General features: G+C 41.7%; 1 protein-coding gene across 2 annotated transcripts in view; it reads right to left on the reverse strand.

Moving 5' to 3' along the window:
- Positions 1–11037: 11037 nt before the first annotated feature.
- LOC310868270 (dolichyl-diphosphooligosaccharide--protein glycosyltransferase subunit STT3B-like) overlaps positions 11038–16058 on the reverse strand; it is a 171290-nt gene continuing 166269 nt past the window's right edge. The window contains exons 16-17 of one of the 2 annotated variants that reach the window (XR_014570071.1): positions 13491–14819; positions 11038–13459 (exon numbers count right to left, since the gene is read on the reverse strand). Coding sequence is in view for 1 of the 2 variants with exons in the window: in XM_083778623.1 (XP_083634749.1) it covers positions 14742–14819 (78 nt within the window). In the remaining variant the exon portion in view is untranslated. Of the gene's footprint in view, positions 14820–16058 lie in introns of both variants that reach the window. The other variant, XM_083778623.1, reaches the window with a different exon arrangement.

Genomic DNA, 16058 nt, shown 5'->3' on the forward strand with positions numbered 1-16058 from the left:
TCCAGCTAACCCTATAGCATAACACACACACAAGCAACAGTATAGACATCTATTCATCATTATTTATTTCAAATCAAAATACAATGTAATGCTGCACCACTGTCATGAAGTTCGCACGCACGCACGCGTGCGACACACACACACACACACACACACACACACACACACACACACGAGATTCTGACAGAATGCGGCGGCATGCTTAAAATAAACAGATATACAAGCTTATAGTGTACCATAGCGTACATACCAGCGTACTTACCGTTCAATAATAATTAGCAGTATTATTATTAACGAAAAACATAAATACTAGCCTACTATTTTATTGGTCTAGTTCAGTTGATTGAAACAAACGTAATGGAATTCAATTGCCTACATTCAGTATAGGCCTAATATTTAAATCTTTAGTTGGAAGAATGCAATAGCATATCATAAGTGTTGACCATAATGGGACGGTTGGAACCAAATGAACCCCCGACGGCCGGCGCTATTCAGCTATAAGGCCTATAAACGATATGGCCATACAAATATGGTTATGTGGTGGTCTGTGACATGTCTCCGTGCGTGCGTGAAAGACAGACAGAATACGACGCAATGACATGTCAAATTGCAGTGTTGGGCAAGTTACTTTGAAAGCGTAGCTTGTAAAGCTACAAGTAGCTCACCATGGCAGTAGCTTGATCAAGCTACATAGCTACCCCTGGAGAGATGTAGCTTGTAAAGCTACAGCTACATGGAAAAAGTAGCTCAAAGTAGCTCAGCTACTTTTTATTTTTCAGCGTTAAATTGAGAATGTACATGCGGGAGACCCCTCCTCCCCTCTGGGAGACCCCTCCTCCCCTCTGGGAGACCCCTCCTCCCCCTGCTCCCCTCTGGGAGACCCCTCCTCCCCCTGCTCCCCTCTGGGAGACCCCTCCCACCCTGCTCCCCTCTGGGAGACCCCTCCCAGCCTGCTCCCCTCTGGGAGACCCATCCCAGCCTGCTCCCCTCTGGGAGACCCCTCCCCCTGCTCCCCTCTGGGAGACCCCTCCCCCTGCTCCCCTCTGGGAGACCCCCCCACCCTGCTCCCCTCTGGGAGACCCCTGCTCCCCCCTGGGAGACCCCTCCCACGCTGTGATACCAGGGCCAATCAGAGGCCAATTAGAGGCAGCTGTCAAGTGCTGATATGCCCTCAAAGCAATCAGAAAAAGGAACAGTCCTTGATTTTTCAAAGGGGGTTCTAGTACAATAATTAACACAGCAACCAATGGTCAAAATTAATATATTTCTTTCATGTTATTGCCCAAAATTGTAGCTTGTAACTTGAGTAGCTAAGCTACAAAAAATTACCCAAAAGGTAGCTGAGCTACTTGACGAGGTACACAAATATGAATGTAGCTAAAATACCACAAGCTACAGCAAAATGTAGCTCAGCTACGTAGCTCAGCTACATGTAGCTTAATACTCCCCAACACTGTCAAATTGTCAATTGTAGATCAGCTGCTTGTTATTAAAGTAGGCTAATATGAAGGCAGCGTCTCCGCAAACGTGGACACCCGTGGCCCCCCTTGATCCCCAAGGGTCCACGGGGACCCGTACCGCCCGGGGGTCCCCGGACCCGTTTGGGCGGCCCGTCAGGTGGTTTTCGAGCTTGTGGATCTGTAAAGTAAAGTTAGTAACTAATCAGAAGCAAACGTTAAACGTTTGACAAGCAATATGCAAACGTACACACACACACACACACACACACACACACACACACACACACAGACGGACCCCGTGGACTACCGTGATCCCCAGGGGTCCACAGACGCGGGTCGGGCCATCCCGTATAGGAGCTGGTAGATCTGCTATTTTCGGTGGGCAGGTGACAGCTCTGGAACGCAGGGTCGCCTGGGGACGGCGAAGGGCTCCACGGAACCGGACCGGCAAGGTCCACGCGGTGGCCTGGCACACGTGCCAGGCCACCGCGCAGGGCGCAGGGCGGACCGGCAAGGTGCACGCGGTGGCCTGGCACACGTGCCAGGCCACCGCGCAGGGCGCAGGGCACCGCGCACCGGGCATATAACAAAGTCAACCTATTACGTCGCAAACGGGTAGATATAGCCGCGACGAGTCACGTTCTGCCGCAACGAGTCCAGCTCACGCCACAACGGGTAGATATAGCCGCGACGAGTCCCGTTATTTCGCGACGGAAAATAATAGTCAACCTATTACGTCGCAAACGGGTAGATATAGCCGCGACGAGTCCGTTCTGCCGGGACGAATTGATATTTACGCCAGGACGTACTCGAATATACGTCGCGACGGAAAAATATACGTCGCAACGTACGTCAACGTCGTGAATGGATTTCGCTGTCTCTCCATTTTTGAGGATTTGAAAAAAATGAAAAAAAAAAAACATGGGTTATAGCCCATCGTTTTTTTAATTTTTGATTATTTTTTTTATCCTCGTTTTTCATCATTTTTGACCATGGGCTATAGCCCATACCGTACGACATACTATAGCACGCCGTTTTTCATAATTTTTTAGGTTTTGAAAAAAATGAAAAAAAACAAAAACATGGGTTATAGCCCATTGTTTTTTGAAATTTTGAAAAACAAAATTAAGGACCACTCTCCGCCACTATTAAACCTTATCTGTGTGTTTTTTATCATTAGCATATATGCTAAAACACCCCGGTATATTATCATTGGTGGTCTGTAGCTCCGTGGGCGCACTTTCAAAGCTGTCTTCCACTTACGTATTTGTCCCAAAGTGACGTAGGTGGAAGACCCTCGGTAGGCTATCAGAAACTACAAGGGACTGGACAGGTAGGCTTGCCGTAGCTAGCCTAGCCGCGAAGGACACGGTCCCTCGCTATACACAACAACCACCACAACAAACGAAAACAACGAGTCAGTATATGGCTACTCCATGGGAGTTTTTGGACGAGATAATTTTAAATACATATTGGCAGAATCTGCGTTAGGGTCGTTATATTATGAACCAGAAATATACGGAGGAAGGAATGCATTGACGGGGACAACTGCTAGTTGCTGTGGCTGTGTGCTGCTGAATGATGCCTGCTAGTGCTGGAGCGACCTAGCTAGTAGCTAGTATAGCTTTCCCTGGACCAGTGCGTCGCACACAAACTTTTCTGCCCAGATAGTGTTGACTGTTTTACTGAGAAGTGGGGACATGGACTGTTTTACTGAGAAGTGGGGACATGCGTTCAGGATGCCTCAAACTGGAAGTTGCAACCGGAGCCCGATGGACCAAGAGGGACATTCAGATTGAAGTAAGTGTTCAATGTATTTGTTTTGTGCGTATCGCCACACCGTATTGTTTACATAATTGTCAGAGGCTAGGCACTGCTTCAGTTTACACATTTTCGGTGTTCATTCAACCATTCAATTAAAAACTGTATGGCATGCCATCTGATTTACTCAAATTACTCAAGCAAAGTGCCTTGCACTGATTCATAATCAAACTATTTGTATAGCGCCTTTCATGACATGCAATGCAGCTCAAAGTGCTTTACAGAGCAATGGAGAGAAAAACGCAAGGCATAAAACATTGAAATAGAAGGCAGTCATGTAGGTTGGAAGGTCACAGATTCAGTTGTTTTCTTTGGCAGTATTCTGCAGTCCAGAATTGCAATAATCAAGCCCAGAAAAAACAAAGGCATGGATCAGTGATTTTGCATCATCTAATGACTGACAGGCTCTGATTCAAGCAATATTTCTAAATGTAAAAAAAGGCAATCTTTGGTAACATGATTGTGTGAATACTTTCTACAAGTCAGGTTGCCAAGTCTGCTTATTATTATGATTGATATTTTATACTCGGTTGTAGCCTACCTACTAATTTGGTCGGTAAACTTAACAGTCCAATACCAAAGTGTACATCACATGAAACATACTGTACATAGCCTACACACTCAGTTGTCCATTCCAGTAATCATTTAGTGCTTTCACCATTACTGACTCTTGTCTTCTCTTGCCACAGCATGTGTGTCTCCTGTCCTGGCCAGAAGCTTCTCCAGCGACATGTCATCATGCAGAACCACCTGCCCTGTGACCTCTGACTAATGCACTTGTATGATTGTACATGTAGTTTGTTAGTTTCCAGTTCAACCATAGACCCCTGTTTTTATATATAGGCTAATAGATTTATGTAAATCAGTACTATTAAAAGATAGTTGATTTGATGTCAAGTTTGTTTTATTTTTTCTCATGTAGGCCTATTGTATTTATACATTTTGACCAATTCCTAATAGGCCTACTCTGAGGCTCAAACTGTCATGATATTGCATCAAGGGCCACCGTGATATAAATCATTCACATGTCTGTTTATACAAACAAGACCACAATGGAAATAAGTGTGACTTTGTCAGTGAATGTGTTTTATTGTACTGTAACATAGGGTTTAAAAAACAAGGCCACACAGGCAAAGTTTGTCCTCCTACTCAGATTACAAAAATCGGACAGTGTGCAAGAATTCCAGAAGAAAAAGGATCAATATAATATTGCTATATAGAAATATTCTGTTACAAGTAAAAGTCCAGAATTAAAAATGTACTTCAGTAAAAGCACAACAATATTGGTAAAGGCTTAGGAGTAGTACATGTCTAATATTTGAAAATGAGATCACATTGATTTATCAATCCAGATTGTGTTCAATAGCAACATACAAAGTAAATTGTATATCTATATAATATACTGTATACTTGGGAGTTCCTTGAAAGCCACTTCTTCATCTCTTGAGTCGAAGACAGCCACCGAGACCTCAGCTCCTGCATCAAATAAAGTATTATGCAATTATGGGCCTCTGACAATCATGAGACAATAATATTGTCTCATGATTGTCAGAGGAGGGTGTTCCAGTTACAAACAGCAAAAAAGCTCTTTAGCTGTAAGCATCAGACACTCGGTATGTCAAATTAATTTATAAACATCACAACAACAACCACGTGTAACAACAACCATGTATTTTGAAAGGAAATGCATGTGGTCTCCTGTAATGCAATCGCCATTCATTCAGTGTCTGGTGTACACATCATTGTAGCTTATTTAGTTTATTACGACATACCTCTGTTCTGCAACTTATGCTTCGATGATGATGTTCCGCGTCAATTATTCCATTAGATTGCGGTCGAACTGGAAGATATCTGCCTTGGTGAAATGTTCACTGCACACTCAAAGTGGTTTGAGTACAGCTGGGATTGCATCTGTACTTCATAGTTCTAAAAACAAAGCCAGCCAGTGGAATTTCGAGTCGGACGCTGCGCAGCAGTGCGCACGTTCAAAATCACTACTATTACGCTACTTACTTACTACCAGAGACTACTAACTACTATACCACCACTACTGCTGTTACTATTACTACCGCTAAATATTAGCTATTATTATTACTTCTATCGCTTTCAACAACAAACACGAGAAACTTTCAGCTTCCTCCTGGGGGGCTGCCTCACTGTCTGCCAGTGCCGGTCTGTGTTGCGCAATGCACTGTGGGTATTGTAGGAAATCATATTACCGTGCCTCGGCTCATTACATGACTTGTTCTCCGCAGCGGTTTCATCAAATGTAATTTTTTTTTTTTTTTCATGAACGGATATCATACTAAAGCATGACAAAGGCCATATAATAGTGGCGAAGTGGTCCTTTAACCTCCTTTTTCATCATTTTTGAACATGGGCTATAGCCCATACCGTACGGCATACTATAGCACGCAGTTTTTCATCATTTTTGAGGATTTGAAAAAAAAACATGGGTTATAGCCCATCGTTTTTTGAATTTTTGATTTTTTTTGTAATCCTCGTTTTTCATCATTTTTGACCATGGGCTATAGCCCATAACGTACGGCATACTATAGCACGCCGTTTTTCATCATTTTTGAGGTTTTGAAAAAATTTGAAAAAAACAACAAAAACATGGGTTATAGCCCATCGTTTTTTGAAATTTTGAAAAAAAAGATTAACCTCCTTTTTCATCATTTTTGAACATGGGCTATAGCCCATACCGTACGGCATACTATAGCACGCCGTTTTTCATCATTTTTGAGGATTTGAAAAAAAAAAAAAAAAAAACAAACATGGGCTATAGCCCATCGTTTTTTGAATTTTTGATTATTATTTTTTATCCTCGTTTTTCATCATTTTTGACCATGGGCTATAGCCCATACCGTACGGCATACTATAGCACGCCGTTTTTGATCATTTTTGAGGTTTTGAAAAAAAAAAAAAAAAAAAAAAAACATGGGTTATAGCCCATCGTTTTTGAAATTTTGAAAAAAAAGATTAACCTCCTTTTTCATCATTTTTTTAACATGGGCTATAGCCCATACCGTACGGCATACTATAGCACGCCGTTTTTCATCATTTTTGAGGATTTGAAAAAAATGAAAAAAAAAAAAAAAAACATGGGTTATAGCCCATCGTTTTTTGAATTTCTGATTATTTTTTTTATCCTCGTTTTTCATCATTTTTGACCATGGGCTATAGCCCATACCGTACGGCATACTATAGCACGCCGTTTTTCATCATTTTTGAGGTTTTGGAAAAAAAAAAAAAAAAAAAAAAACATGGGTTATAGCCCATCGTTTTTTGAAATTTTGAAAAAAAAGATTAACCACCTTTTTCATCATTTTTGAACATGGGCTATAGCCCATACCGTACGGCATACTATAGCACGCCGTTTTTCATCATTTTTGAGGATTTGAAAAAAAAGGAAAAAAAAGAAAAAAGGGCTATAGCCCAGTGTTTCCCAACCTGTGTGTCGCGGAGCTTTGGTGCTCCGTTTGATGTGTCCAAGTGCTCCGCGTAATTTGACCGAAATTAAGTTATAGTGTTACTTTCTGTCAAATCAGGCGGCACACTAACTCTCCCCCGAAAGCAATATTATAGCTACTGGGCTGCAGGATTCTTATTGTTGCGTCGTCGATAACACCAACACGGAACAATAGACTCTAACGACCCTCGGCCATTGAAATGTTAATGCTTAGATGCATGCAGAAGACGCTACATTTCGCTCCCTCTAGAAAGACTAGGCTACATGTCCCGACCCAAACACGTAAAGTAAACGTGACGTTGTTGTGATTAAACATAATGTGCCACGAAAAATAGATGTCCAAAATAGCTGTCCATAGATGTCCAAACATGATCGCCTCGTTCGGGCAACAAAATATATCTCCCACCCTCCACAGAAGCGCAGTGATGCCTGATTTATTCTTCGTCGTACACGTGTTATGCTTGCATGCTGAAAATGGCTGATCTACAAGCTCACAACGCGTTGCGGACTCAACGCGTTGTGAGCTTGTCGATCAGCTATTTTCAGCACGTGGAAATAAGCAGGCTGTGAGAACTGAGACCCTTCACAATAAAAGCATGCAGCTTTCACAAGTTGGCCCATAATAAAGACAAGGAAAAGGATTAGGTGGAATTTCACATTGTATACGAGCAATCTTTTTAAACTGAGGCACTGTCTCTGTCCTTTTCTTTCTCTTTAAAGGTATATTCAGTGATTTCACTCAAAAAACCTTAGGTTTCGTTTTTGGCTGCGGGACCCAGCCTTTCGTCCAATCAGGATAGAGAGTCAAAAACGAAACCTAAGGTTTTTTGACCCCCAGGGGTTAACTGGGGACAGGGAGGAACTCCTTATATGGCCAGCACACTCTATAGTAGGGAGGATTATCACAACAAAACAAAAAAATAAGTGATATTTTAATTAAGTGAAATCACTGAATATACCTTTAAAGTTATTTGATGAGTGCTGTCATGTGTGTTTTTAAAAGTATATATATATATATATATTTTACCTCGTTTTTCATCATTTTTGACCATGGGCTATAGCCCATATCGTACGGCATACTATAGCACGCCGTTTTTCATCATTTTTGAGGTTTTGAAAAAAATGAAGAAAAAAACAAACATGGGTTATAGCCCATCGTTTTTTTTAATTTTGGAAAAAAAATTAACCTCGTTTTTCATCATTGTGGACCATGGGCTATAGCCCATACCGTACGGCATACTATAGCATGCTGTTTTTCATCATTTTTGAGGTTTTGAAAAAAATGAAAAAAACAAACAAACATGGGTTATAGCCCATCGTTTTTTGAAATTTTGAAAAAAAAAGATTAACCTCCTTTTTCATCATTTTTGAGGTTTTGAAAAAAATGAAGAAAAAAAAAACATGGGTTTTGAATTTTTGATTATTTATTTTTTATCCTCGTTTTTCATCATTTTTGACCATGGGCTATAGCCCATACCGTACGGCATACTATAGCACGCCGTTTTTCATCATTTTTGAGGTTTTGAAAAAAAAGAAAAAAAAAAAAAAACATGGGTTATAGCCCATCGTTTTTTGAAATTTTAAATTTCTTTTTTAACCTTGTTTTTCATTTTTTTTGACCATGGGCTATAGCCCATACCGTACGGCATACTATAGCACGCCATTTTTCATCATTTTTGAGGTTTTGAAAGAAATGGAAAAAAAACAAACATGGGTTATAGCCATTCGTTTTTTTTATTTATTTTTTAATCTAATTTTTCATCATTTTTGACCATCCCACTGAACAATAGCCGGCTATTAGACGTGCTTCTAAAAATGGGATAAAAAACATCTAAAAAGGAGCTAAGCCCGGCTGTGATGTCAAGATGACAACTCGACGAGGAAGGGGAAATGGCTTCCACCACAGAACACAACGGTTTAGGATGAGGAAATGTGTATTCGTTATACATTACAACCGGGTCGATGACGTCCCCGACGCGTTCATTGCGGTCTTATCACTGGAATTATAATGAATAAAAAGGTGTTACAATCACACGAGCTATAGTGATTGCTGGCGAAGACGGCTATGTGCAGATCCCCAACGGAAGACATGTCAGCGGCCACTGTTTTCATGGCGGTCCCTCGATAATGTGATTCGTTTGTTAGTTCATAATATGAAGAAGGAAACATGCATCTGTCCATGACTCCATGTGATCCGTTGCAGATTATTCTTATTCACCGTGGGGTTTTATGGCGATTGGCATATACGGGCTGCGGGCAAGTCGATGCACTTCTTAGGCTGCGTAGTGCGTTCAATCATTTTCCGAGAACGAGAGAGAGACCGACCCCCGGGGGGGGGGGGGGGGGGGGTCTGTCTCTCTCTCGTTCTCGGAAAATCCATCCACCTCCTCGGGAGAAACCATGTAGAAACAGGAGGGGAGGGGGAATCGAGTGTTACTCTTCTTTTCACACACACTAGATCATGGGCGCGTCCATTTTAGATCCCCTGACATATACACGTAAAGGAAGCGGACCGCCCATAGACCGCCGCCTCTTTTCATGAGGGGGGGGGGCTTTTTCTTTCTCTCTTTTTTCAGGATCACATACCCGGAACTTTGAAGATGCGATCGGAGATACATTATATGTTGTCCGGGCACATAGAAAGATGAACTAAAGTATTCAATAAAAAAGCTATAAATGCGTATAGATACGTGATACGCACATGGCGATCGGCTGACAAATGACGTATAGATACTGACCCCGCAAACGATGTGTTAAGGCCCAATCAGATCCCAGTTCAAACCCATATAGGCAAACACAGGTGGCGCACACATGGTTCTGAAATAAAATGGCCCATTTGGATACCACCTAAGATCCAGTTAGAAACCCACGTAAGCCCATATGGGCTAACACGGGTGGGCCCTTTGTGAAAACTGGGTGCCCACTTGGAACCCATGTCCATAGCCCATGTCAAAACCCAATTGGGCCCAGATGGACATGTTAGCTGGGAACCAGACCACGTCAAAACCACGTCAAAGTCATACCTGTGAAAGTCAAACCTGACTGTTTGAAATGTCTAGTATTCTCATATTAACCCATTACTCTCAATTCAGAAATGCATTCATTTATTGTCTTGATCCCTTAAATTTATCCAAATGGTGTGAAGGAACATCATTGTCTACACACTTTACAGGCACATGGGGGCGCTCTGTACCAAGACGACCTGACGAGTATAGGGCAAAGAGGCCTTTAAAATGGAAGACAATGTACCAGGTTTTAAAATTATAATACATTCACATAATATAACACAACGTACTATTATAACCAGAAATGTGGGGTAGCCTAGAGTAGTAGTACGAGATCTGTGTGTGTGTGTGTGTGTGTGTGCTGAGCAGGTGAATATACATCCATGGGGGGGATCAGAAGCAGCCATGGCATCACATTCCTCCCCCCCCAAAATAAATATATATATAATAATAATAATGTTTGGAATAAATGTATAGACCTCGTGTGTTGTGTGCACCTCAGTGGTAAATTACTTAACATCATGAAATCAATACTGCCGCAATCTGGCAGAGTCAGGTTACTTTACACTAGCATTCCACCCAAGAGTTGGGTGCAGGGATTCTATACCCAGTGAGCCGACTGCTGCCTTTCTAGTCTTCTTTCTGCGTTGAGTAACAGAACAAAATAATATAAAGGAAAAACAGGATATTTATCTGCAGTGTTGTGTGCCGTTGCTTGTCTAGATGTTTGAATGTTTATGATCCACAATGGAAACAAGCCCGTTTTCTGGCATTAACCATTTCAGCTGTTCAATCATTATACGTAGGTTCAGTTGGTCACTGGGTTTAGATCCTGAACAGGTTATAGGATCGATTCCCGGTCTTGACAATGTTTTCTCAACATCTTGAAGAATCTTAACACTTTTTGAATACTGCAGGATGCATGCATGCATCCTAACCTTGAAAGTTATTTATTATTTTTTAAACATCTTTTCTTTTACCTAAATTGAACAAAATCAACAACCAATGAAGGGCCCCAGGAGCCCTTGTCAGGGCCTCAAACCCAATTAAATTTGTCCTTGCTCCTCACCGGCAGATGAGTCAGTATAGGATACAACAGCAATGACGACACAGTGTGTGAAGAATGAATTGGCATAACGACTACATTGGGGAGAAAAAGGGGTAAAAAAGCAAAGAACAAATAAACACATAAAATAAATAAATAAACATCTGTTAAATAAATGCCAAACAAGATAAAGAGGATAAACATTTTGTCTGAATAACCAGCCATGAGAATGACAATTTACACAAACTCGAATTGTTTTAATCTTGTCTTGTTTAACCATGACTGAACAGCAATGTGAAAATGTAAACTTGAATGGGCGACCCGGAGACAAGCAGTTGAGGAAAGAAAATCAGATGTTGTGGAGGATTTGAAACAGAACGTACTGCCATATACAGTATTAACTAAACCTAAATTCAGGGATAATTTTACCATCCTGGATAAAAAAAAGAAAGAGAAAACACAAAATGAACACATTAAAAAGATAAGAGAAATCTGTACACTTTCTGTCTCGTATATTAAGGCTTAGTCCAAACTCTGTCTTTTTGACAGATAAAACTGAAAACATTGTTAAACAACGGTGTGGAAACGATTTTGCAGAGGCTTGTAAAAGTGGCACACCACGTCGTTTCAGCAAACAACGTCCTACATAAAGGGTGGGGGGACAAATGAGAAATCAAACGGCTGATACAAAAACATCCTCTTGAATTACATAACGGTACATGACTTGAAACAGAAGCCTTGTTCACACGCTGTGGGTTTCCTTTATTCCAAAAAACACACTATCAAAGCTTCCAAAACTCAACAAAGACATCTGCAGCACCTGAAGAGATGAGAACAGTACTGTGCCTAGAGGGATATGACTTATGTATAGTTAATCGTACATTGTGAGCTCGTAGATCGCTTATTTTTTGGCGTGGGCCACCATCATACGACTAAGTATATGCTGTATATAGCAGGCTTTAGAGTTCATAGGAAGGGTCGGACAAAAGCCGGACATCCAAGATGGCATGCAGTGAACCGAACAGCATACTAACTTCAATAACATACTCTGGTTCAAATTAAAGCTACAATCCATAACTCGTTATAGTGAAATTAAACCTTATGTTAACCAACCTGTTTGGCCAGCTGTAATGGTTTTTGCAACATTTATTTCCTACTAAAACAGAGGCGTGTGTCTGAGCCAATCAAGTTTTCCCAAGCGACACCAGTTTACTGTGTTATTACTTAGTCTTCGTGACTTATCTGTGCCATCAGTCCCTCTAGTTTTGGACATGTCTTGAGGCAGGCATGGTATAGTCAGCCTGCGTATGCTCCACCGTAGCAGGGAACAACTCTCCAAACGTAAGGACGTCCTGGTAACTTGTAACATTCTCCGTTCAGAGATTTCAATCAACCGGACTCACCCGAGTCGTTGCTAGAGTGATACATACATTTAAGCATAGTACTTTGCATCTTATCTGGTGAAATTAAGTAATTGCTTTTAAACATACATACTGAATTGCAAAACAATCTGAAATAACACACAATGTCCCAATACTTCAGAGGCCTGCTTAAAACGAGGCCTCTAAAAGATCATCCTGTTTTGTCCTCCAAGTGCCACTGTGGCACTATATAAAAGGAAAGGATTTTCACGACTACTTCAGGACAAGACACAGAATAGGTGTGTCGTTGCGTTCAATCACCTGCGCAAGAAAGGCACATGCAACGTTACGTGTGACTTGACCATCTCCTTCTATATCCCGATTACTCCTCTTGAACGGTCTCAGGTTGATTCTTCAGAATTCGCCGACATGCAGATATGAGCTGTGCAACTCTCCTGTGAATCGTGAGGACAGAGTCGACAAAGTCGACATACACCTTGGTGCCTTGCTCTCGCATGACCATATGACCTCAGTGCTTTTGGTGGGCAAAGCACAACTCCTGTACTTTGACCCCACTATAGCTTGACGGTAAAACGTTGGCGCGAGGGCAGGAGAGTCCCTGCGGTATAAGTTCCGGGCAAGCCATTTAGGTTATGGATTGCAGCTTTAAGTTCCTAGTATATTGAGTTGCCTGCATGAACACCTGTACACGGACCGTCGCCCTTCACTTCCCCAGCATATTACGTCTTGATTTCTACTAGTGTGGAATACTTTGTGTCAGCACGTTGACGCCAAAGAAGACCGAAAGTCACACATCAATGTGATGGAAAGCGCTAATGAGGCAACGGGGCTGCCCAGTGAACCACAGCAGCGCTCCCTCCAACAGGACGCCAAGAAGGGCTGATTTACAACCGCTACGGTTGCTCATTTCCATATTTATTCTGAAACCCCTAGCAGCAGAATATACAATCTAGACTTCTGAAGGGAGAAAGGGGGGGGGGGGGGGGGGGGAGAACGTCGTCGTAAAAAAAATCACATTCGTTCTTTCCACAAAAGTCTCATGTCCCTACAAACTAGAATTATTGCATTCGCTGTTCTGTCTGTTGAAAATAAAATGAAAATAACATTAATCTCACATGAAATGAAACAAAGAGAAAACATTTTATCTGCATATTAAAAAAAAGAAAGGAAAAAAGAAATCACCACAATACTCCAATATATTATAACCCTTTTTAAACATTTTCTATACATAACATATTTACATAATAGGCCATGTTTTTTTTTTCTTCTAAAGACTTTGTCGAACAGCACAAAAGAGCCAACCACACGCATAAAATAATATACTGTATATAGGTCCTTTCAGATGGGCATTGATTTTCCGCGCTTTATTTATATTTAAATATGACACATACCGAGGCTGCCAGGATTATTGAATTACCTTTGGAGCATACGCCGAAGTATTTGCGCCTTGATCCATGATCAATCCCCGTGAAAATAGTCCAATGGCTTGTTGTCGAACCGAAAAATAATCCACCGTCGTGATGGGGAAGAACAACAAACGCATGGAGCCCAGTGAAAACCACCGTTCACTTGCATTAAACTCATTTTCCCAGAAGCCCTTGCAGCTCAGTGCACGGGTCGATTCCCGGTTATGTCATCATAACGCGTCGGCCTCGTCACCAATCCGCTATTTCTTTTAAATTATTAAAAAAACGGCGAATTAAACACATAAAACAAATAGCGGGTTTAGCGTATTAAGCAGGGGAAGAACATGGATTATAATGTGGGTTTAGCTGGTTATGTAGTCAATGTGTTTTAACGCAGACCTGGTCGCCTGGATCAACGACAGCTCTGCTCCAGGTCTGCTCATGAGGGGCGCGACAACGCAAGCGTAAAAAAAAAAAAAAACTTTACCCACGTAAATATGCTTGCGTTGTCGCCCCCCTCGACTTCTCCGCGTGTACAGAAAAAAGAAACGCAGGTCTCATTGAAAATGAATTACTAGGTGCGTTAATCACTGCCCGTTTGAAAACACCTAATGAAAGATGATGAACTAAAAACGTTAATATTACAGGTGAGCTGTGTGGCGTTCCTCCATATCGCATACGCTCCTCTGTACACGTGTCAGGAACCAAGTACCTACAGCGTACCCTGATTCTCACAAAAACATAAATTAGTCATGTGCTGAGGAGTAAAAGTCAAGGCTCTTTGGTGCAAATGCTCCCAGACTCCTCTTACCCCCCCACCACCCCTCAATTCTGATGAGCATTTCATTTATTTACCATAAAACACAAATCAACTGAAGCTGCTCTGTGCCTTCCCATTCAAGTACAAGAAAATTAAGCAAAGAACTAAACAAAAAAAAACATAAAAAAAAGACTAAGACGAAGGTCATTAGAGATTTAAAATGGACATTTTCTGGAGCTAGCCATATATGATACTTCAACCTCCCCACCACACAGGGGCAGTCTGAGGGAGCCACACCGTGTTCTACTTCATTGGTTGCTAGAGGCTTCTTTGCAAGTTGCATTCTTGCAAGTTGCTTCTTTCCTGTGTTTTTCAAATAGTCATCTTTCATCATTTCTTTCCGTTTAGCTTCTTGCCTTTCTTCAGGACCAACTTGTTCTTGATGTGTCCTCGCTTCCTCTTGGCAGTCTGTAAAAAAATAATAAAAATAAATAAAATGCAGTATTGTACAGACTGACACAATATCAAATATGCTCATGCACTCATGAGTTGGTATCCAGACCTGAGGCTGAAAATATCTATTCCATTCAAAAGAGCTGGAGAGATGGGGAGACCCTTGTTAATTAATAAAATGTTCCATAGCAATGGTTACCATCAGAATAATAGTGTTATTTGCCCAGATGGTTAGCTCAACAGTCTGGGCACCTAGGCTGCCGAACCAGCCGGACGGTGCGTCGCGGGTTCGACTCCCGAGCCCGACGGCCTTTGCTGCGTGTCACTCTCCATTTCTCTCCCCATTTCCTGTCTGTCTACTGTTCACTATCAAAAAAACTTAAAAAGAATATAGTGCTATTTAACGCATGCACACACACACACACCCTTTAAGCATACTGCCTAACAGGCTTTGATGGCCTGCTGAGTTTTGGGCAAAATATGTAGGAGTAGCAGCAAAACGGGTGCTTTATAGAAAGCTTGTTGTAAAGCGGAGATTTGCGTGGCCTGTTTGGGGAACCGAATCACGATCCAAGGAAGTGTCCTGTTATAAAACGGCAACATTATGCCGATTTGAAACATTCGGGGTATTCAAGGTTCTTCCTTGTTTTTGCTGGGAGTGTGAAAGATTCACACATATTGGCCCATCGGTACCCGAGAGCTTCTCACAGACAGACAGACAGACAGGAAGACACACATGGACGAACCAGGTCGAAAACATAATCCCCTCCCCCGGCCTGGTGGAAATAATTGTCTTGTTTCATTATTACCATTAGCTTCATACAATATCAGGTGAAAGCAATGGCAGTGTTAAGTGCCTTGCAGAGTCGTTTTCCGTTGCTGATGATCATCCACTAGCGACTTCCTTTGACAATGAATGGTAGACTGCAATATGCCCGTGTGAACGCAATGATTAATTGCGTTATAATAGCAAAAGACGCAGAACTGGGTCAATTCATTTAGAATAAACAAGTTTCAAGCTTGCAAGCGTCATGGTGTGAGCTTATGGATCGGCAGTGGTATATAGCCTACTTCGATTGATGATATAGTGTAAAACTCATTATATGCAGCTGCCATCTAGTGGGCGAGTAGATGCTTGCACATTCAAGATCATATTAGACCGACGTAAACGACGTAAGCGACGGAGCGACTATTATATACAAATAAGCTTGCGTTTTTTGTGTCCGTTTGACTCCCCCACGCAAGGAACAAAAC

This window comes from Protomyctophum parallelum (assembly GCF_964188405.1).
Source record: "Protomyctophum parallelum genome assembly, chromosome: 1".
NCBI lineage: Eukaryota > Metazoa > Chordata > Actinopteri > Myctophiformes > Myctophidae > Protomyctophum > Protomyctophum parallelum.